This window comes from Cyprinus carpio, chromosome B11, assembly GCF_018340385.1.
Source record: "Cyprinus carpio isolate SPL01 chromosome B11, ASM1834038v1, whole genome shotgun sequence".
In the NCBI taxonomy this organism is placed as follows: Eukaryota; Metazoa; Chordata; class Actinopteri; order Cypriniformes; family Cyprinidae; genus Cyprinus; species Cyprinus carpio.
In genome coordinates this window covers 10220981-10241807 of record NC_056607.1, presented here as the reverse complement: position 1 = coordinate 10241807, position 20827 = coordinate 10220981, and the positions used below count along the sequence as shown (strand labels likewise).

General features: G+C 36.5%; 3 protein-coding genes across 15 annotated transcripts in view; all 3 read right to left on the bottom strand.

Moving 5' to 3' along the window:
- Window positions 1–1128: 1128 nt before the first annotated feature.
- On the bottom strand, window positions 1129–6731 carry LOC109078343 (ADP-ribosylation factor-like protein 8B). Its single transcript, XM_042733873.1, has 7 exons — window positions 6514–6731; window positions 4862–4942; window positions 4634–4707; window positions 3518–3611; window positions 2960–3027; window positions 2791–2861; window positions 1129–1308 (listed from the first exon to the last, which is right to left on the bottom strand). The coding sequence occupies exons 1-7, from the start codon at window positions 6634–6636 to the stop codon at window positions 1259–1261; spliced, it is 561 nt and encodes a 186-aa protein (XP_042589807.1). The 5' UTR covers window positions 6637–6731; the 3' UTR covers window positions 1129–1258.
- Window positions 6732–9792: 3061 nt separating this feature from the next.
- On the bottom strand, window positions 9793–13502 carry LOC109095141 (class E basic helix-loop-helix protein 40-like). Its single transcript, XM_042733872.1, has 5 exons — window positions 13108–13502; window positions 12951–13014; window positions 12651–12758; window positions 12136–12259; window positions 9793–11907 (listed from the first exon to the last, which is right to left on the bottom strand). The coding sequence occupies exons 1-5, from the start codon at window positions 13182–13184 to the stop codon at window positions 11069–11071; spliced, it is 1212 nt and encodes a 403-aa protein (XP_042589806.1). The 5' UTR covers window positions 13185–13502; the 3' UTR covers window positions 9793–11068.
- Window positions 13503–16866: 3364 nt separating this feature from the next.
- Window positions 16867–20827, bottom strand: part of itpr1b (inositol 1,4,5-trisphosphate receptor, type 1b) — a 127454-nt gene continuing 123493 nt past the window's right edge. For all 13 annotated transcript variants that reach the window (XM_042733861.1, XM_042733863.1, XM_042733867.1 and 10 more), the window contains one exon: window positions 16867–18594. In XM_042733861.1, the coding sequence (XP_042589795.1) occupies window positions 18508–18594 (87 nt within the window). In that variant the 3' untranslated portion in view covers window positions 16867–18507. The remainder of the gene's footprint in view (window positions 18595–20827) is intronic.

Sequence of the window (20827 nt, the reverse complement as noted above, 5' to 3'; positions counted from 1 at the left end):
CTAATAAACTGGGCTTTGTTATTGTAATGAGATTCAAATAGGAAAATATTTAGACAGAGCCATAAAGATGATCTAAAACATGAGGAGAAGCATTATAAAATCATCTAGACTCATGAATATTAAATAAAGGACCATCAGCTGGTATAATGTCCAGATTTGCTGAAAGGCAGATATTGGTAAACGTCTAGTCATCCAGCTAGTCAACCATCTACAAAGCAAATATAAATTATCATTATTTCACAAACAGTTGTTGGGGGAGGGGGGGGGGTATCATAGAGTTAACATGAAGTAAAGGAAAAACATGGAGTAAAAAAAATGTACACTACTGTTCAAAAGTTTGGGGTCAGTAAGATTTCTTAAAAGTTTTATGCTCACCAAAACCATATTAATTTGATCATAAATACAGTTATATTGTTAAATATTACTACAATTTAAAATAACTTTTCTATTTGAATACATTTTTAAATGTAATTTATTTCTGTGAGGCGAAGCTGAATTTTTAGCATCAGTATCCAAGCTTCAGTGTCACATGATCCTTCAGAAATTATTTTAATATGCTGATTTACTGCTCAAGAGACATTTCTTATTTTTATTAAAGTTGCTTAATATTTTTGTAGAAACCGTGTTACATTCTTTGAAGAACAGAAAGTTCAATTAGAGAGCATTTATTTGTCTTTACTGTCACTTTTGATCAATTTAATGCATCCTTGCGCAATAAAAAAAAAAAAAAAAACTTTGTCCTAAAACTTTTGAAAAGTAGTGTACATTTAAAATATTTTGAAGCCCTAAATGTACAATACTAGCTACTCAAATGTTCATTCTAAACACTCTTTGTGGTAAAAATGCTTTACAGCAAAAATAATACAAAAACAGTAAACCAAGCAGAACAGAAGAAAACCCCAAACAATACCACAAACTTATTTCACAGGATAAGAAGGCAAACTCCGAAACGGATTTAAACCATATCAAGGTTTACCCTAAAAGAGGTTTAGCTTATAATAAAAATTAAAAAATCCATTCAACTGACAGCAACCATGAGTTGAGTGGAGTCTGAGGCCCACCGGTGAAGATGCTTTACTGACAGTTTACTGTGTGCAATAGAGAGTGAATGAGACGAGCAGCTACTGGACAGACAGATGCGGCTGAGAGGGACTGCGTCACTGCTCACAGGAAGGGCCGGCCGGACTGAAGAGCGCTGGGCTGAGCTGGGAGCTGGAACAAGGGCAGGACTGAGTTATTGGCAGGACGGGGTCTGCTTTCAACTTCTCCGAGATTTTGAATGCTGGATCAACCACTGCAGTGTGATATCTGAGGAAGGAATTATGTTTGTATAATATCTTTTGATTCACTTCCAAATTTCTCTGAAGTACACATATGCTGATTTCTCTGACTCTGTAGTGCTTTCAAAACAATGGGCTGTTTGACAGCAATTCAAAAGTACAAAATATTGCATGCAAAAAAAATATTATATAATAAAGCAGATGTCACACCCTGCAATTATTGCTGGTTTCGTGCACGTTTACTCAAATTTCATCAAATCAGATCAACAGAGTATTGCATGGATGACATTTTTTGAAGGCCAACCCAGAAGTCATCACACCGGTTCCCTTAATAGACCCTTTGGATTATTGCATAAAATAAGCTCTGTGACCTATAAAAGTTTGATTCTTCCACATTTTGTTCAAAATCATCTTCAGTGTTATGAAATGCGAAGCCGAAATACAATCAGAAGTAAAAGGTTAGTTAGGCTATAAACAAACTACACCAGATGTCACCTCCTTTAAGCTTCCAAGAACTCTTTCAATCTTCATTTAAAAAGTAGACTTTAGAAAATTTGAGTTAGAATAGTTTGTATGGTAGGTATAAACACAACATATTTTTATATTTCACAAGGACAATTGTCAGGCCGTTGGCGCCCTCTGCAGGCATTTGATATAATACGTAATGTACATAAGTTATTATTTTAATCAATTTAAACTGATTTGTTCAATAAAACCATATGATAACTTGCTTTTGATACTTTATTTGAAGTTAGTGACAGTCCTAAGGTTAATTCACTTTCTTATATGCAGTCATTTAACGACAGAAGCATTGTGAAACTTTTGATCTAACATTTGAATGACTGCTAAGTGATGTTTGTAATATAAACTAAATCTGTCATTATTGACAGGTAAACAAGTAAATGTCTCACAAAAAATGTTTTACGCCATTACAGTTATATTCTTGCACAGACTAGCTTGAAGTATTTGTCATTGTTTGGGAACAGCTGCTTCACATTACAGCATATTGGCTTTTCTCTGTTAATTTGATGCTTGTAAAGCTAATAAAAAAACGGAGAGTAATGCAGTGTAATGAATGCAAATGTACAGCTTCTCAGATTAGAGGAAATCAAGATGAAATCACAACCACAACTGTACCAACTCTCAAACGCTGTCCGTGAATGAGTCACAGTGAGGTGATTCATGAGTCATTTGATTCAGTATTAGCCAATTTAGTAAATATTCTTGAACTCCAGCAGGCCTTCTTATTTTTGCATTTATGAATGCACATAATGTTCTCATACTTTTTCAAGCATCAACTTTTCAAGTCTTCCAAATTAAGATAATACCCAATAAAATATGCTTTGATCATCAATAACATAATTTGCTTGTAACACTCAAAACCATAAAACTAGATGTAATGTTTACCGCCACATTGCTAGGGTCTATGCTATGCAATTGCTAGGATGTTTTAATTGACCAAACATCACAGTTTTATATTTGGATGTGTATAAAATGCAGTAACTCTCACCTATATTGTCTTTCTCTTTGCATGAAATGGAGTAGCAGCAGATCTCTCTGTCTTGAATTGCAGACAGGTTCCTGTGGAAACAAAAGGAAACAAAATGGCAAAAATCATTTGCCATTTTTTGAGAGTAGCCTCACATGAACTCTTTCTAAAGATCTGGGTGTGGTCTTACATCTTTTCGATTATTTGCTTCTCGTCTAGTGCACTGGGGAGGTCTCTTTTGTTGCCTAGGACAAGTACCTGTTGAGGATAAAGAACGAATAGTCTTAAACCTCTTTATGTTTAAACTGCATGTTTCACACTTTTGCTTCCAAGATTTCTGTTATTGGGTGTTGGTTCTACATTAGACTGCGTTAAAGCTGTCTTTTTAAAATGTTCGCTTTAGCAAATAGTGGACGCCCATCACTCCCTACAGACAGATAATCAATGAGCGATCTGTTTCCTCTCTGCTGATTTCTCTGCTGAAGAAAAGACCTATAATGCCCCCAGAGAGGACATCTCGGACCACAGGAGCTGACGGCAGAGATGCTTAGTCATGCTCGGTTAATACAACACAGCAGTGGGGAAGGATCTGGAAAAGGTGTGGTGCGATGGCTAGGCTTGATTTTCTACTGTTTTGGAAAATTCAGCAGTAATAAAACAGCACAAGGTATTAATAAATATGACAGTCCTCTATTAACAGCACAAGGGGAAATGATCAGCTACAGTAAATACAATAAATTCTTCTTACAGGAATGCCTTGCAGCTGTGGTTTGTCTAACAAGTTGTGTAGCTCGTTTCTCGAGGCTTCGACCTTTTCACGATCCGCAGAGTCAACCATATACCTAAAAAAAAACACCAACAGAGTCCTTAATGCAGGCGTTGATAATGTAAACACTGAAACTTCAGGTTAGGGATGATTTACAGTCAGCCAGTCGTAAATAAACCCTGAAAGGAAGATCAGAATCTCAACTTGAAGGGGTTGATTGTATAATTTTATTACACAGCTACTTATCAAAGAAGTAAATACATGGAGCAGAAACATGGATTTGATTAAACTATTCTGTTTTCTTGTATAATAGTTTATATCTTGAGCTAAGAAATATAATAAGCAACAAAATGGACACTGTCTGAAACCATGTCTATTTATTTATTGTACACTACCATTAAAAAACAAACAAACAAGAATTTCATCATTTTATTCAGCAAGGATGGATTAAATTAAACAAAAGTGACAGTAAAAGCATTTATATTGTTTCAAAAATAGCTGGCTTTTTTTTACTTTTTATTCAAAGAATCATGAAAAAATGTATCACAGTTTCCAAAAAATATTAAGCAGCAAAAACTTTTTTCAACATTGAGGATAATAAATGTTTCTTGAGCAGCAAATCAGCATATCAGAATGATTTCTGAAGGATTGTATGACACTGAAGACTGGAGTAATGATGCTGAAAATTCAGCTTTGCATTACAGGAATAAATACATTACAATTTTAAAATTAATTCAAAAAGAAAAAATGTTTATTTAAATTGTAATAATATTATACAATATTACTATTTTGATCAACTAAATGCAGCATTGATTACCAAAAAAAATCTTACCAACCCCAAACTTTTGAACAGTAGTAAATATTAACTGATTATTATTAATCTACAATCTTAGTTACCTTATTCTATGGACTTACTAGCAAATAATATTAAGCAATACAAGCAATTATAAATTCTCTCTATTATCTAGCATCTAGATGCACTTTAATGGTCATTATGCAAAAATATCTAACCGCTCAACAGCACTGACTGATCAGAATCAAGTATTCCAGAGAGCAATGAAATAAAGCAAGCAAGTCTCTGTGAGATGCTATACTCACACGATGGCATTGACGCCCCGGCAGTATCGCTCCCACATGCTCCTGAACCGCGGCTGCCCGCCTATATCCCAAATCTATGCAAAAACAGGACAAGTGGACATGATGGAAGGCACTGGCAATCAAACATTGTACTTGTGATGCATATAATTTGCATTAAAGAGTCTACATATCTGGATCCTAGAAAACCATGATTGAGGCAGAGGTATGATCCGTGTAGATGAGACGTACTTTTATTGTTACATTGCCTTTGGTGACTTTCCTCATGTTGAAGCCGACTGTAGGGATCATGTCTTCATTGAACTGACCGGACTAGCGGAAAAGAAACATGCAGATCATTTCAATCACATAAATAAAATGTGAAGGGTTGCAAAAGTTAATAAAAAGACAATCTTACAGTCTCATGTTGCACAAAATAACAGCACACAAGAGGAAGTCAATGTTAAAATGCCGCTTTTGAATACAAACAACTCACAGGGAGTTTTAATAATAATAATAATAATAATAACAATGTGATTTTTTGGTAAAACAAGCCAGAAAGTTTCATACTTCATAATTTAGTAAATTGTGCAACAGATTAAAATATAATTGATTCTTTATACCATGTGGATTTTAAAAAATGTCAAATAAATGAATCGTTTTTAGATAAAACCAAGCTCTTCCTTTTAAAAATATGATTATAACTAAGCCAAGTCATTGAGTGAGATCTCCTCTGCTGCAAAACCCTCATGTTGAGGATACAAATCCAAGAGCTTAGCTAATTGCATGGCTATATTACAAAACACATAAGAATTTCAACTATGTAACTGCGTGTTGATCTGCATTTGAAAAGCTCCAAAGAATTTGATCAAGAAGATTGCTCCTGCAATTCTTGTGGTACTTCTCGATTTCTTATGGTCTGTGGTTTACTAATCATAATAAAACATACATTATACATGCATATAGTACGTGTGCAAAATTAATTGATTTACATTTATGAGTGGAAAAATACTGAGTGACAGTTCTTCTTAAGCTAGTTACAACTAAAAAGCGGCCCATAAATGAAACTAGAAAAACACCTGCAAGATGTTTCACTTTTCCCCTTTGAATTCAATTTCAAACCCTGATGTAGAGTTTTTTTGTTAGAAACTCTGGGTTTGTTAATCCTTTGTGCTGCATTGCAGAAGCATCTATGAGAGGCGGAAGGGCAACTCTCATGATTCAAGAACCCTCATTGGGACGGTCACATGCACTTGGGCACTTTATAATAATAATAATAATAATAATAATAATAAGAGATCCAGGCTGCTGTACTCAAAGACCTTTTGAAACATGGGTCCCACTGAGGTTTATTTTAAGGTTAATCTGTGGATTCCATTATTGTGACAAGCATACAACTGAGAAACTTTAGATACTAAAAATGCCAAACCACAATGAACCAGCACTGACCTGTCCAAAATACTTCATGGAGATTTTAAAAAATGACTCTCATAAATGACATCTGCTCTGAGTCAGATTATCATGTGATCATAGCTGAAAACAATCTATGATGGCGATCAAAAAACATATCTGGCACTTACATAAACATTAGAAAATTCTGTGTTTGATGATCATCATATTATATTACATTATACAGGATTTATTAAACTGATTCGACTTCAAAACTAAAACACACCAGGGGCATCTCATCCACCCTAAAACTCATTAAAGTCCTCAAACCTGGAGATAATAGCAATTCATATTTCATATATGAGCTAAAACGTCAAGCAATTCGAGGGAAGCATCACGCCTAAATTCATAAGAGCACATTGCTCACACAAACAGGTTTTAAAGCATCTGTTCTCCACCCCGGCAGGCAATGACATGACAAGTGTTCAAACTGTGAGGAATTGAAGCAGACTTACAGCAATCACGTTGACAAAAGTGGTTTTTCCAGAGTACTGCAGTCCCACCAGCGTTAGCTCCATCTCCTCTTTCCAGAAGAGCGACCTGAACCAGTCCAGGAGCCGGTGGATGAGGGCCAACATCTCTGCGCTGCTGGAGGAGCTAGATCTGTTCCTGCTGGAGGACTCGAGGAGAAAGAGGAAGCGGCCGAGGCAAAGGTCAGGTGACAACAGATGACGCGCAATAAACGCGCCGCGCCGTAAATAATCGTAACTAATAAAAGTCCGCCAGCACTTGCGACACGTTGCTGTAAAATAGCTAAGAAAGCACTGCAAAAAGAGAGCATAGAAGCAGTCACCAGCCTTTCAAGATCAGATGGAAAGAGGATAGTGTGGGGACAACAAAGGCACTGTGGAAAATAAGGGAGGAAACAGAAGAGACTTTTATGACCAGATTAAGAATAGGTCATAATAAATTAAATAGAACTCTACATATTATGGGAAAACATCCAGCTGGGTTTTGTGACCAGTGCCAAATACCTGAGACTGTAGAACATGTGCTTATTAATTGTTCAAAATATGAATTACAGAGGATGGATATGATAAATGATAGGAGGAAATAGGACTAACAGGACGTGGAGTAAAGAATATAATGGACTGCAGTAGGAGTGAACAAGGAATTAAATATTTGATTTGCTTTCTGACTAAAACGGGACTCTTGACAAGAATATGATGACTAAAGTATATGGGAAATAACTAGAACCAGAAGATGGCAGTAATGCAACGTTAAGGATGCTAGCTGCCGTTAAAACAGACAGATACATACAAACATATATATATATATATATATATATATATATATATATATATATATACTATATATATATATATATATATATATATATATATGCGAACAAATAAATAAGGCACATTTTGAGTTGGATTGTTTGCCTAGAACTTCATACTACAAAATCTACAAAAATATGTTTGTCACACACACACACACACACACACACACAGACCTGGGTAGTAACTGATTACATGTGATCTGGATTATGTATTTAGATCAAATTACATTTTAAAATATGTGTAATCAGACTACAGTTGCTTTTCATTGATCACATGATTACATATTACTCACACAATAGCAATCATTTTTCATAGTTCATTGATTCTCCCTAATTACTCTTTTTCATCTTTTAAAAGTTCCTTTCTAAAATAGCTGTTTATTCAGTCATATATAATGTATATAAGTTGATATATAATGTATGATAATTTCTAAAATGGGATGGGGCAAAAGGCAACCAAAAAATACTTTTTGTGACAAAGGTCAGGATGCATGTTATGATGTGGCTTTTTTGAGGTGCACTCTTGTCATAAATTAATCTGTTGCTGTTCTTATAGAATTTGTAACAAAAAACAGTGGTAAAATATCTATTTAGGTATCTTAGACCTTTTCAACTATATATATAGTTTGTGATGATTAGATAAAGATTTATTTGTTATAGTGAAGTAAACTCACTCTGAGGGGACAGGTGACGGTTAAGAGGTTAACAGTCACATGGCATGCAGGTAAACAAATAAAATATTTTATTTTTTTAGTAAATGTTTTATTTTTATTTATTGTTTTGTTGTTATTAAACGCTTTATTTAGGTTTTACCTTTATGATTTAGTTAATTATTAGCTTTTGATTAAACTCACAAGCCCCTTGCAGTTCATTTACAAACCTTGATTTATTATAATTTTTAATGCACTTCAAGATGTTAATCAGAATGAATGGAATATACAGTACTGTATGTTCTTATACTCATATTTTTATATCAGTATGATACAAGATTGTCCTATTTAAATCAATGTGATAAACGACCTAGTTCAAAAGGAATCTAAAAGTCTGATTACATTAGTTTCATACAAACAATATTATAATATTACTTAAAATTACAGTAAGAAGTAAATGGGCATGAAAAAATTTGGAGCATACAAATATGAAGTAAAAAAAGTAGATTGTTTTAAATATAGCAAAATATAGTAAATGTTGAAAATATAAAGCAAAATATAGTAAAATATAGAAAATGCACGACTATGTACTAGCAGGCCGGTCCAAGGTAAAGATCATAGACACTGTAAATAAATATAGCAAAGAAAGAAAGAAAGAAGGCATGTAGCCTAAATACACAAAAAGTAAATACACAAAGCGTCTTTTGGACAATAAACATTTTGCGCTTAATTATAATTTGTATAAACACATTTAACATTCGTTGCAGTTCCACGATAGTCCACGCGAGAGCGCTAAAAGCTTTAAAATAGATGAGACCTTGTACTTGTTGCTGCATCAGTCTATCATTCAGTCACATATTGTTTTTTGTCAAACTTACTGTAATGTTATTTTTTAACATTGTCTGTGATTTGTTTTTTTACATTACAGTTGTTTTTGTTTGTTTGTTTTTAGAAAGGAAGCATATTGTTTGCTTTATGACAGCCAACAGTACTATGGCCACTTTATTTCACTTCATTCATTAATTTATTCATGAGCTCCATACATCAGTTAAGACACAAAAACCTTTTTTATTTAAATTTTATCACCCTGCTATGGTAGAGTACCTAGTTAATAACCTAGTTAATTTTACAACCAAATAGACTAGTGATAATACTTAATATCTCTGAAAAAAAAATCAATTTATTGTTTAATTATATTAACTAATTATATTTATAGATATTAATCATTTTCATACAACATATAATACTGTTGTCTCGTAATTGTAGTGAATTTATTGCATTGTGCTGACTGTGCTGGAGGCGTGGCATGTGGCTGGCCATGCTTCGGTGCAGTGAGTGCGGCCTACCGTGTGGCTCTGCATGTGAGCAGCCAGCACTGGATCGAGCACACAGCCAGACACGCGGGGAGTCTTAACCTAATTCAACAGCTAGCGAGCATTAGAAGAGAACGTGATTCATCTTCTGAGAAATGTAACGCAGTTGCAAAGACTGTGAAAATAATCAATTATGTTCTCTGCTTTGGGTTCTAAGTCTATTTTTTTTGAAAAAGTGCGCCACAGAACCTTATCAAAAAGGCACAAACTTTAGTTAGGAGGTGTGAGGCTGGAATATTTGTAACCTGACTCTTATCATTGTGTTTGTCTAAAGTATTTGCATAGACAGCAAGTTTATGGGTTATGTAAGTGTTACATAAGGACGAACTGTGATGGGAAAAACAGGGAGGTTTTTTTTTTTTTTTTCTCAGCTAAACATATTCAAGCTCTCAAACACAGACTCAGACATATTTTCCACAGGAAAAAAACTTATTAATACTTTTTCTTTAATGTATGTCAACAATACTTTTTAAGACAAAATATATACATCAAGCAACCTTCTCTTAGGTCCCAAAATAAAAAGTAAGTACCTCTTCCTATACAAAACTAATATATTGTTTTAAACATTACATTCACTTTCTTTTGCTTCTATGTAGAATCCAGAATTAAAAATGTAGGTATCCGCCATCATGTTTACCGCTTTAAACAGGTAAAGGCAACAGCATGAACCAAATCTGTCCTAATTTGACCAGAAATGAACACAGAACATGATGCAGATCGAGTCTAGGTCCAAAGCTATGTACACAATCTCATGGCATACAGCTCTCGGCTGTCTAAAACTTGTGAACGTATGTGTGGGTCACGTATCAAAAATACAGATGTACAAGTAGTATAAACAAAATAATTACACAATGCAGTTACCTCACAACAACTTCACCTACGTGCACGAATGTATGACAAACTCAAAAGCTATAGTGGAGCTGTGATTACATCACTACCATATTTACACAAGCGTCACGTCTCGGGAGACGATGGCGTCCTTGTTTATGCAGGGAAACTCAGGCCCTTGAGACTCAGATCAATCCAAAGCAAGGACGTTTTTCTGGTAGCATTCTAGTCTAAATGGACGGTTCTTATTGGTTAAAGCAGTCACAGAAGCAGAAGAGAGTGGAGCTTCCTGAGCAAGCATCCACGGCACAGAGAAATGTCCAAATAAGCAGCATCTACAGGGGTGATGTTTTATTACAAAAATGACTTTTTCGTTTACATTCAACAAATGAAAAGGTGCTTGTGCAAAGTCTTTGTTGTTGGGGGACCATCTGCACGTCACATTCTGGGTTTTTTTTCTTTTTGTATTGTTCTCGACTTAAACATTCGGCGTAAGTGCAAAGAGCCGCCGTTTACCAACCCCAGGTCCTTTTTCTCCAAGGACAGAGCTCACTTCTTCACAGTGCTGTGCACGAGGCCTCCTTTACCCGTCTGTGTCCACTTGGACCGTTCCATCTCTGGGTGTTTGTCTGCTGGTTGTGGAGGGAGTTGATAAGTGAGTGTGAGAGTCTATGTGTGTCTCTGCATTTGGAGGGAGGCCGTCGTACGTCTGAGAGGAATCAGAACAGCTGTTTGCCGTACTTGAGGGCGCGTCTTTGAACTTTGCCTTCGCGCCCTCTTCAACCGAACCCTCTTGGGGAGCTTATTCAGCAGGGAAGTCCACTCTCAAGACCAAGACATTCAGAGAGCGGGCTAGCGCGGACCCCAGAATGAGTCCTCAGTCTTTGGTTTCCAGGTTTAATGGGGGAACTTGTTTCAGGGCCTGCAGGAGTGCAGGAGAGTCCATGGAGTTCAGAGTGGTGACGGGGGAGCCCACTCTTGAGGACATGACCAAGGATGAGGGGAGTTTCTCGGGGGACATGCCCGCCGGGGAGCCACCGAGGCCTTGGTACAACACGGGCATGGCTCCGGGGTACCAACACTTCTCCAGCATGGGCAAGTATGCGGCAGCTGCTCCATGCGGAAAGAGGTAGAAGGGCATGCAAAGGGACTGGTGTGGAGAGAAGCTCATGTAGGGGCTGTGGCCCCCCACTATGTCTAGCCCCGACATAGATTCATCTTCTGAAGAGTCGGACCTTTGCCGCTTGGCCTGTGGCTCATCCAGCTCCTCTTTAATGTTGCCGCTGTGCTTGAGATCTCTAGCATCTTTGCTGTAGTAGACTGACCGCTGGGCTTCCAGTTCACGCTTCTCGAGCTCACCCCCGTAGCCACTGTCGGTATCCGTATCACTCCCACTTTGCTCACTGCTGTGGGGATAAGTCCTTTGAATGACGGGCACGCAGTTTTTGGCGTGACCCTCTGCTGCTTTCGGCTGTGGGCTTGCCGGCTTCTCCCTGATTTCTGGAGCTTTGGGAGTGGGCTCGTCTAGACGAGGACTTGGTGGGCTTTGAATGAACTCAGACGCCACTTTTTGAAGGTGGTTGATTATGTGAGTGGGCGTCAGGTCACGCACGGTCTCCTGATTGGCCAGGAACTGAAGAACCTCCTTGGCACACAAGTGGAACCCGGAACGGAACATCTCCTCGCTGTTTTCTGAATGCCCATTGCCCTGTTCACCTGCAATAAAACCATAAGGGTTAAGAACCATGCCAGCATTTTCATTCACAACAGTCGTGTAGGCCAGATCATGCACTGCGTTGCGCAAGCGTGTCTCAATTTCATTATTTTGTAATGCACTTGAAAACAAAAGAATTGGGAGGGGAGGTGAAAAGTTCAGCAGGGCTGCTTCCTACAACACAGTCACACTTTTAGTGTGCCGCTCCTTTTGCATGATCGAAAACTTACCGATTTGCATTCCATTCTGCAAGGAAATGATCTTCTGTTGCTGCTGCTCCAGCAGGTTGTTAAGAGCTTTCACATGCTTGAGTGTGAGCTCCAACACAACAGCCTTCTCCAAGTGTCCCAGAGTCTAAAACAGGAAGAACCCAGATAAGCATGTTGATCTTTCTTATGTAACACTCTCCGCAGCGGCTCAGAGAGGACAAACCTGCGCAGAAAAGGAACGGAGACACTCCTCTCCGCTCACCAGTGCATGCACGTGTGCGTGCAAGTAATATTCAGATATTTCACATGACAATCTAACATGCTTTGTTGAATGTGAATAATTAATTAAAGCCAGATTCACTATATGGAGTGCCGAAAGTTTACAGGTTGTATATATTAAAAATGTATATCAAGCACATTACAGGAGGTGACTAATCCAAAAGCAGGACAAAAATGATTTATTCATGATCAACAAGCAGGTGGCGCTTTATACTACAACAAAGTGAGGTGAGCCGATCCACTCCCATATTACTTACAGTGAGTTTAAGGTGTTCAGGCAGCAAATCCTTCAACTGGGCGATGCACTCGTTTATTCTGTCTCTCCTTTTCTTCTCGATCAATCGGTGAGGCAATTTGTATGTATCCTGGGGGTTAGTTATTAAAATTTGATATTAATTTCCATGCGGAAAAAAAACATCAATAACATACCAAAACTACAGAAATTTAAAGTGTGCATTATAAATCTTGTTTAAAACACTAAAATATACTTCTATCAAACAAAAGTGGCAAGTAAAAGTGTGCGCAATCATGTTTTTGCGTAATTGCGCATTTCGTACCTTGCTGTCCTCGCTGCGCTTCATTCCCCGCCGTGGTTTATACACATACATGGGAAAGTCCATTCTATAAAATATAATAAAATACAACCAATAAGAGATCTAGCCCACCGGAAAGCTTTCAAAGACATAAATACGCAACAACTGAAGACTGACTTACCCTTGCATGTCAGAGATATCCATCGAAGCGTGTTTGGCCATACATGGAGGAGGCTGAGCACTGGTAATCCTTTCCATTTTACCCTACTAATATATCTTACTGATGTAAGAATAGGGTAGATTTAATAAAAAATAAAAAAGTAATAAATATATATATATATATATATATATACGTATATATATATAAATAAAAAGCAGATCCGTTACTCTCTCATAAAAGTCCACATGTATTTTCCTCGAATAAAATAGTTTTGGTTCCAGATATGTTGTCTCAAAACTAGGACGCAGAAGTGATGTTGTGAGGTTGAGGTGCAGTAGGCATTTGTCGGCTCCGGTGCTGGTTAAATGAGTGTATGTGGGTGGATTTGAAGTACGTGTTAAATAAACCCTGTGACTGCAGACACGTCTCGAGCTCCAGTCACATGAGCCTCACGTGTGTGACGGCGCTTTCAGAGCTCAACCCATTTACAGCAGACCGCCCGCCTTCCCCTGTCCCGTGTCCCACCATGCTGCTGCCGCTGCAGCTCTCTCTCTCTCTCTCTCTCTCTCTCTCTCTCTCTCTCTCCTCTCTCTCTCCGTCTCTCACTCTCTCTCTCTCCTCTCTCTCTCTCTCTCTCCGCGCACAATAGCAGCTCGTCTCAGGAACGTGTGTTATGAGCCCCTTATCCTGGATTGACTTGAAAGCATATGTGATGTTATAGATATAGACAAAACGTAGTATTTTGTCAAAAACAGCACAAAAATATGTATTTGCTGTCGTAATTATGATGTTATTTCCGACTTATTTACCTTCGTTATTATGACAAAACAACACAATTGAAAGAAGTATGTGTGTGTGAAATATAAATACATGTACGTATAATTATAATGATGTAGAAATTATTACTCAAAATTAAACACGCACTTTAACATATTTTAGTTTTCGACCTTACACTCGAATCCAGCAAATTTCCCTGACCAATGTGAGCTGTGTTTGCATAAAGGATTATGTTGCTTTACAAACACACGAGCGCGGGTCTGAATGTGTGCGTGCAGAGGATAGAAGGTTCTAGAAAGAAACGGATGTCCAGAGCACCTGTTGCTCCATCGATATAGCCTAATGCAAGTATTCATTAATAAAAAAAATCCCCCTGACATGATGCTGGCACACTGGCGAGCACGGCGCCGTTGTCATGGTTACACAATAGTAACAGATGCGCCGTTACTTCGCACCGGGACCACTTGGCACTCCACGTGCAGCCGCTCATGGCTGTCTCGTGCAGCGGCTCAGTTTGTTGTGGCCGGTTGTACTCGGCGGCGGTCACGTTGAACTCCTCATGGCGGCGCAGGGAGAGGGCGGAGGACCGGCTGAATCACCGGGACTGACATCACCCGTTTATTTTAGTACCGAGGAGAAACGTGCCAATGGCGGCAGCGGTGCTTTCACGCGCTGTTTAACTGTAAATAACGCAGAATGACTGTCATAAATAAAACGAGGCATATTTTCTTTTTGTTGTTGTTGTTGTTCTAAAGAGTCTAGAAATGCTGCCACGTATAAAGAATCAGGTAGCATCTACTTTGCTTGGTCCACTTTACAATATTACATACTGCTAAAATTAATTACCTTATCAAAAAGAAAACCAGTATGATGCATACGATGCAAATATAATCAGCACAAAATTAGTGATTTTGGTTTTTGTATTCTCTCACTAAAATAACATTTTATTTAATAAATGAATGCATTAATTAATAAATAAAATAATTAGTTAATTCATTTGAATGTTTAAATTGAGTTATTTATAAGAATAGCCTACAATTTATTAAAATTATCAACATGAATATAGGCTATGCAAGGAAAATGTGACCCCCTGAATTCTGCACTGCTAGCAGCCGCTTTAAGGTTTTGAGGTCTGCTCATAAAATATAGATAATAATTTAAATTCTAATAGAACTGGTGGAAAGAAGTGGGAGTTTTTTTTATTTTTTTTTGCTAAGTGCAGCAAAAGGATGACAAAGCATCCTTCAGCACAGGCGGAGGACCCAGCCAGTGCATGAGACACCTCCCTCAGTCACTTAATACAGAATGCATTGCCTATTTTGGTTGCACATGAAAAGGAAAGACAAAAGCAGATTGGTGATTGTCCTTGAGGCTTTGGGTGTAATCTAGGCTTACTGTGGTCACACTTTAGTGTGAATACTGAGAAATACTGTATAAACCTCTGCTTAATATGCAGATAGTACTTGGAACTGACAGTCATAGTCTGAGAAGAAAAACACATAATGGAACGGCCCATTATGACCCTGAAAATCTAATGCAATAAACTACAAATGTTTTAAGTGGTTAATTTCACAGTTGGACCATATTTTAGTCACTTTTATTACATAAGTGGAACAAGAATTTTAATAGGTCACGTGATAAAGGATTGGTTTGGTTGGTTTAGTCTTAAACAGCCTGCTGTCCCAATGCCAGTTCAGTTTCACACTGTTTTCTGTGTTTTTTCCTGGGAAGTTTTCTTCGTTTTAGGAAAGTCCCCTCATTTGACTGCAAATCTGTTAACCTAATATTAAATTTAGGTGTGTTATTATTGCTTTAAGAAAAGGAATGCTGTAAAGACGTCATCAGGGGATAATGCATTTCAGGAACACTTTACATAAATGTTCATCATTTGCATTTTATACATACAAGCAGTTAAAAAAAAACAGCAGTATTAAAACTGTTTTTGCTCGAAGCACATATAAAGTTCAGATTGCTCAGTGTGAATGTACAGTAAATGCTCTTTCTCATTAACCCTCATACTAAGGAGCAAGAAGGCAAGACAAATATATATATATATATATATATATATATAGAAATATATATATATTCATGTTCATACTTTTTTTTTTTTTTAATGTTTGAATTTTGTTGAAAACAAATGTTTAAAAGTTTGTTAAATGCAGCTTTTAAAAAATCATGTTCATACTTTTTTTTTTTTTCTCCAAAATGTGATTTTTAGTGAATTGTATTTTATTCATTCAGTTGTATCCAATTAGGGACAGTTTGACACAGAGCAATAATCATACCCAGAATTTGGGTCTAATTGCATCTTTAATTGTTCTTTATAAATGAGCCTGGTTAGAACATTTAAACAAAATGTTACAAACATACAGTACCACTCGCAAAGTACTCTCACTCTCTTTAAGTGCAGAAATGACTAATAGATTATTGTGCTCATACCTTCCCCAGTTAAATGAGAAGCGTGCACAATGTCCTGAGGCTCACTATTGAAACAGCTCTAATATTAACTTTATAATAAGCTTACTTAAAGCACAGAGAGAAAGTGGCACTCACAGACCCACCTTGGACATATTAAACTTCAAGAATTTCATATTTCTTACTAAACCAATGGTTCCCAGTCATATTTTCCTCCTTCTGCCTTTGCAACGGTTTATTTTATTTCACAAATGTCATTTAACTTCTGGAAGGTTTCAGTCTGATGTTGTACTTTACACAGGGGGATTTTAGAGCAAATCTTCTGACGACGTTGCCAAGTATCAATAATTATGCATTAAAGGTGCGTCTGACACTTCAGTCACACTTCTGATCTTTTTTACAGACAACAGCGAAGTTATACCACAGTGTTTTACCTTGAAATCGATTTGGGACTCCCCAGTCTGACCTCTGTTACTATACAAAGCTGCTCTGTCTACGACTCACAAGCACATAAATACAGGCTTCACCAGTGCGTGGAAAACAGCTTTTTTGCAGATCGACATGAAAGGTCACAGAAAGTGCATTTCCTTAGAGAAGCATGGGTTGCCGACTCTTATTAAGCTTGAATTCTTAATAAGCTCAACTTCCTTTGCATTGATCGGGTGAATACAATGTCAAGTCATGAGAAAGCTGTAAAAAATTATGCAGTCATCAGTCTACACATATAAACACACATATGTTTTCGTACCACTAAAATTAACACATTGTTTGTGGGTACTTACTATTATGCAGGATACCAGCTAATGAACAAAATAAAATAAATATTGCAAAACAAGAAGCAGAATTATGGATATTTCATGCTGATGTCCCCTTTTTCACTGTCAAAAGACATCCATTTAAACCACAAAAAGAGACACACAAAAACTACATTTCAGTTCTGGTCCTTTGAACAAGAATTACATATTTTATTAAATATCACTAAAGTAATTTACAGTCTCATAGAATTATATATATTTGTGTATATATATATATATTTACCTATTAAATCAGTAGTAGGCTTATTTCTCAGTAACAGTACTGTTAATTATTAGGATGCTATGAAACCATATCTCTCTATATAAAAGCAAAGACCTGCAGACATATATACATGTATTACAAGAAAAATTAAATAAAGAAAGAAAAAAACTGATAGTATTAAGAAACTGACTTGTTTTGCTCAGCTAAAAGATGAAACCGTATCGAAAATGTGACTGACTACAGACGAAAACGTGACAAAGATTGCTTTTGTCAGCAAATATTCATCCTGCGCTTCACCTTCTGAGTAGCAGGAGTATACAACAGGCACAGTAAACATGACTCTATAATGACAAGGATACAAGTTCAATTATTTTAGTGCATTAATTTTAAGACAAAAAAATCTTAACTGCCTAAACAGTTCATCTATTATTACTCTGTATATGACTTCTAAGGTCATAAATATGACAGCACAAACAAAAAGCCATAAACCATAATATGGAGCTCCTAAATACCAAACAGAACCTGATACTATTTATGAGAATTAAAGAACTCTAAATTGGCAGCATAAGCATAATCTCCTTTAAGCGTTTTTTTATTTTTTATATTGTTGATATAAATAAATGAACTTAAATACGAGAAAGGCATTTTTTCCCCATATACATATCACATCTGATGTCAAACTTCACTTTGCAAACAGTATTCCTACAATACCTGGTCTCTAATGTATTTCATTATAACCGAAGCAAAAGAACAAAAGAAAAAAAAATTACTGCACCGTCCCTTTAAGACATAATATACAGATGTTGCATATTAAAGTATTAATATTGCACAAAATACAAAAATAAGACATCAAATACTGCCTGCCATGGGTGAATACAAAAGAATGTGTGTCCAAGCAGCATCTACAGGCTGCAGCACATGTTTGTAAGTCGTGCAGTGTCTAGTATAGCTCGTTGTCACTCTGTGGAAGGCGAGTGATGCAAATTCATTTCCTCTTAACACGCAGAAACATTTGGCACTCAAATGGATGTGAGGAACGGGGCGAAAGTCTTCAATACTTTCCTGGTGGCCTACAGCCATTTATTTTGGGTGTACACAGCAGGCTGTGGTGATGATGTGTCTGTGATGTCTTGACACGCACACGCTCATACACACGCACACGGAAAGGCTGCAGGAGACAGCTGTAGGACACTTGGCCGGTGGAACAGGGGTTCAGGCAGGCTGCTGGGGGTTCATGTTCATGTGTTGGGGGTGTCCCAATAGCCCGATCCTCTGTTTCTGTTTCCTCTGCTCTGTCATCTGTCAAAACAAACACAACAAGAAGCTTTATTTATTTATTTATTTTAAATAAATATTTCTTGTCTCCTATTTGCCTCTCCTACACACCAGGCATGCATATCTGTTTATGTGATTTTTTTATATATATATATATATAAATGTAGATATTTATGTGATATTTACAATTATATATTCTTATATAATAATACTATGTAAGGGAGGCAGTGTCTCTTTAAAATATTGGATGAGAAAAAAAATTGTTGTACAAAAATAAAACAACACCACTATTACAATACAACATTAAAAAGTGTGTAAATAACTCGTTTTTCTAAAACAACTTTGTCCAACAGTGACACCAGCAGGTAAAGTAAATCTCTCTCACCTCCCCTGAGCCCACTGAGTTTTAACAGACCCCCTTAAATGTGGGGGGTAATTGAGAATGAATGGGGGAAAGTCACGTGAGAGGAGGCAATGCCTCCAACGCGATATGACTGGATATGATCAGCTGTGATTGGTCAATGTGATAAATCCCGCCTTTTGTGTTCTTGCGCCTTCCGTGTTGGTGAATCAGTCTAAATGAACAATATAATGGCCTTAATAGGAAGAGTAATTTAAAATAGCAAGTAAACATCTCACACACTTTAGATAGAAACACTTTGTAACTTCAAAATAAGACTTAAAATGGCATGAAAGCATGATCTGTGGGAGTTTTTAGTGAGTAATCAGCTTGGCAAATCTCCACATCTGTGACCAATATTTACCGAACTTTGATGACTTATGATCTGAAAAATGTAACAATAGTTAAAAGTTAACTATTAAAAAGAATAGCTGAACAGAAGTTAACAAATAATATATATTGTTTCAATTGTTATTGCCTCAAGTTATTATTTTGGAATGAATGTAAAATGCTTAAAAACACTAACTTGATGAGATTCATACTTGGCTTTAATAAACAGAATATTGATTACATGGTTAATGTAAAAATATTAAATATTTTTTTTTTCTGATAGTGTAAGTAATGTTTATTTAACCAAGACAATGTGACTGGGACATGCATTTACATTGGATTCCAAAAAAAGTGTGTGTGTGTGTGTGTGTGTGTGATACCATATGCTCTTTTTTCAGAGTGAGTGTATAGATATATACAAACACACACACACACACCCACACACACACACACACACACACATATATATATATATATATATATATATATATATATATATATATATATAGATATAGATATAGATATAGACAGACACACATTTGTATAGTAAATCTAAATAAGTAAAAATATATGTAAAAGTTAAATATGTAAAAGTAACTCTGCTTCCTTATACAAAAAACACACATATATCTGAAGTTTTAGTCCATTTTAAATCTTCCTCATCTCCTGTTTGTCTCTCCCACAGATCAGACATGTCATGCAGTGATGCATTGTGTGTGTCCGTTCATGTTGCCTTGGTTATGACCTCATAACACATTATTGTAGGTGTGTGTGCTGCCTTATAAAAAGCTTCTGGGAAAATAAAATGGAGCAATTGGAGCAATGTCATGCAGTGTTGTGTAACTGAACTACACTAACATACATTAACACACACTCATGCTCACGTACACAGTTCCACAGAAATACAGACCGTCTGTACCGAAATCCCCTACTCTGACTCAACAGCTGCAAAAGCGGGCCAAAAAACACTCACGCATGTGTATATTAAAGTTGATGTCCACAGGAAGTACCTCATACAACTAAACAACCACACAGCCATTTAAATGTAAGTGGCACTGCTCGCTCCTCCATTTAAGGAGCCGTCAACTGCATTTTTTCTCATCTTGATCTGTAATCCAAGCAAAATAATAATAAACATCTGAGACACAATGCTTTAGAGCTAAAATGCCTAGATTTAAGCTCAGTCCAAAAACACCCATTCATAAAAGAAATCTAAAATTATTTGATGAAAATTAAATGATGATCTGAAATGGGTCACACTAGGGAACTCTGGGAGGGACGTCACAAGATTACACTAGTGCTTTGAGTGAAACAGATCACAGGATGAAATAATAATCTTGAAAATTGACAATTAAAACTAAGTTTGTATAGATAGATATATAGAGAGATAGATAGATATTACATTAACTGTCCTTTTATACATAGGCAAAATATATATTTTATCATTTTTATGTAAATTATGCTAAGCATTTAAGCATATGTGTGCAGATTAAAAGGTTTTGGAATACAATACATCAATTTCTTCTT

Bases quoted from the DNA above. Each gene is read 5' to 3' on its own strand.
- LOC109078343 (XM_042733873.1), bottom strand. From the start codon at position 6,636: ATGTTGGCCCTCATCCACCGGCTCCTGGACTGGTTCAGGTCGCTCTTC. The intron at 4,943-6,513 runs GTAAGTCTGCTT...CTTTTCCGCTAG, and splicing joins CTTTTGTCAACGTGATTGCT to TCCGGTCAGTTCAATGAAGA. The intron at 1,309-2,790 runs GTGAGAGTTACT...TTCCTTCCTCAG, and splicing joins CAAAGAGAAAGACAATATAG to ATATCACACTGCAGTGGTTG.
- LOC109095141 (XM_042733872.1), bottom strand. From the start codon at position 13,184: ATGGAAAGGATTACCAGTGCTCAGCCTCCTCCATGTATGGCCAAACAC. The intron at 12,759-12,950 runs GTACGAAATGCG...ACTAACCCCCAG, and splicing joins AGCGCAGCGAGGACAGCAAG to GATACATACAAATTGCCTCA. The intron at 12,260-12,650 runs GTAAGTAATATG...TTCCTGTTTTAG, and splicing joins CTGAACACCTTAAACTCACT to ACTCTGGGACACTTGGAGAA.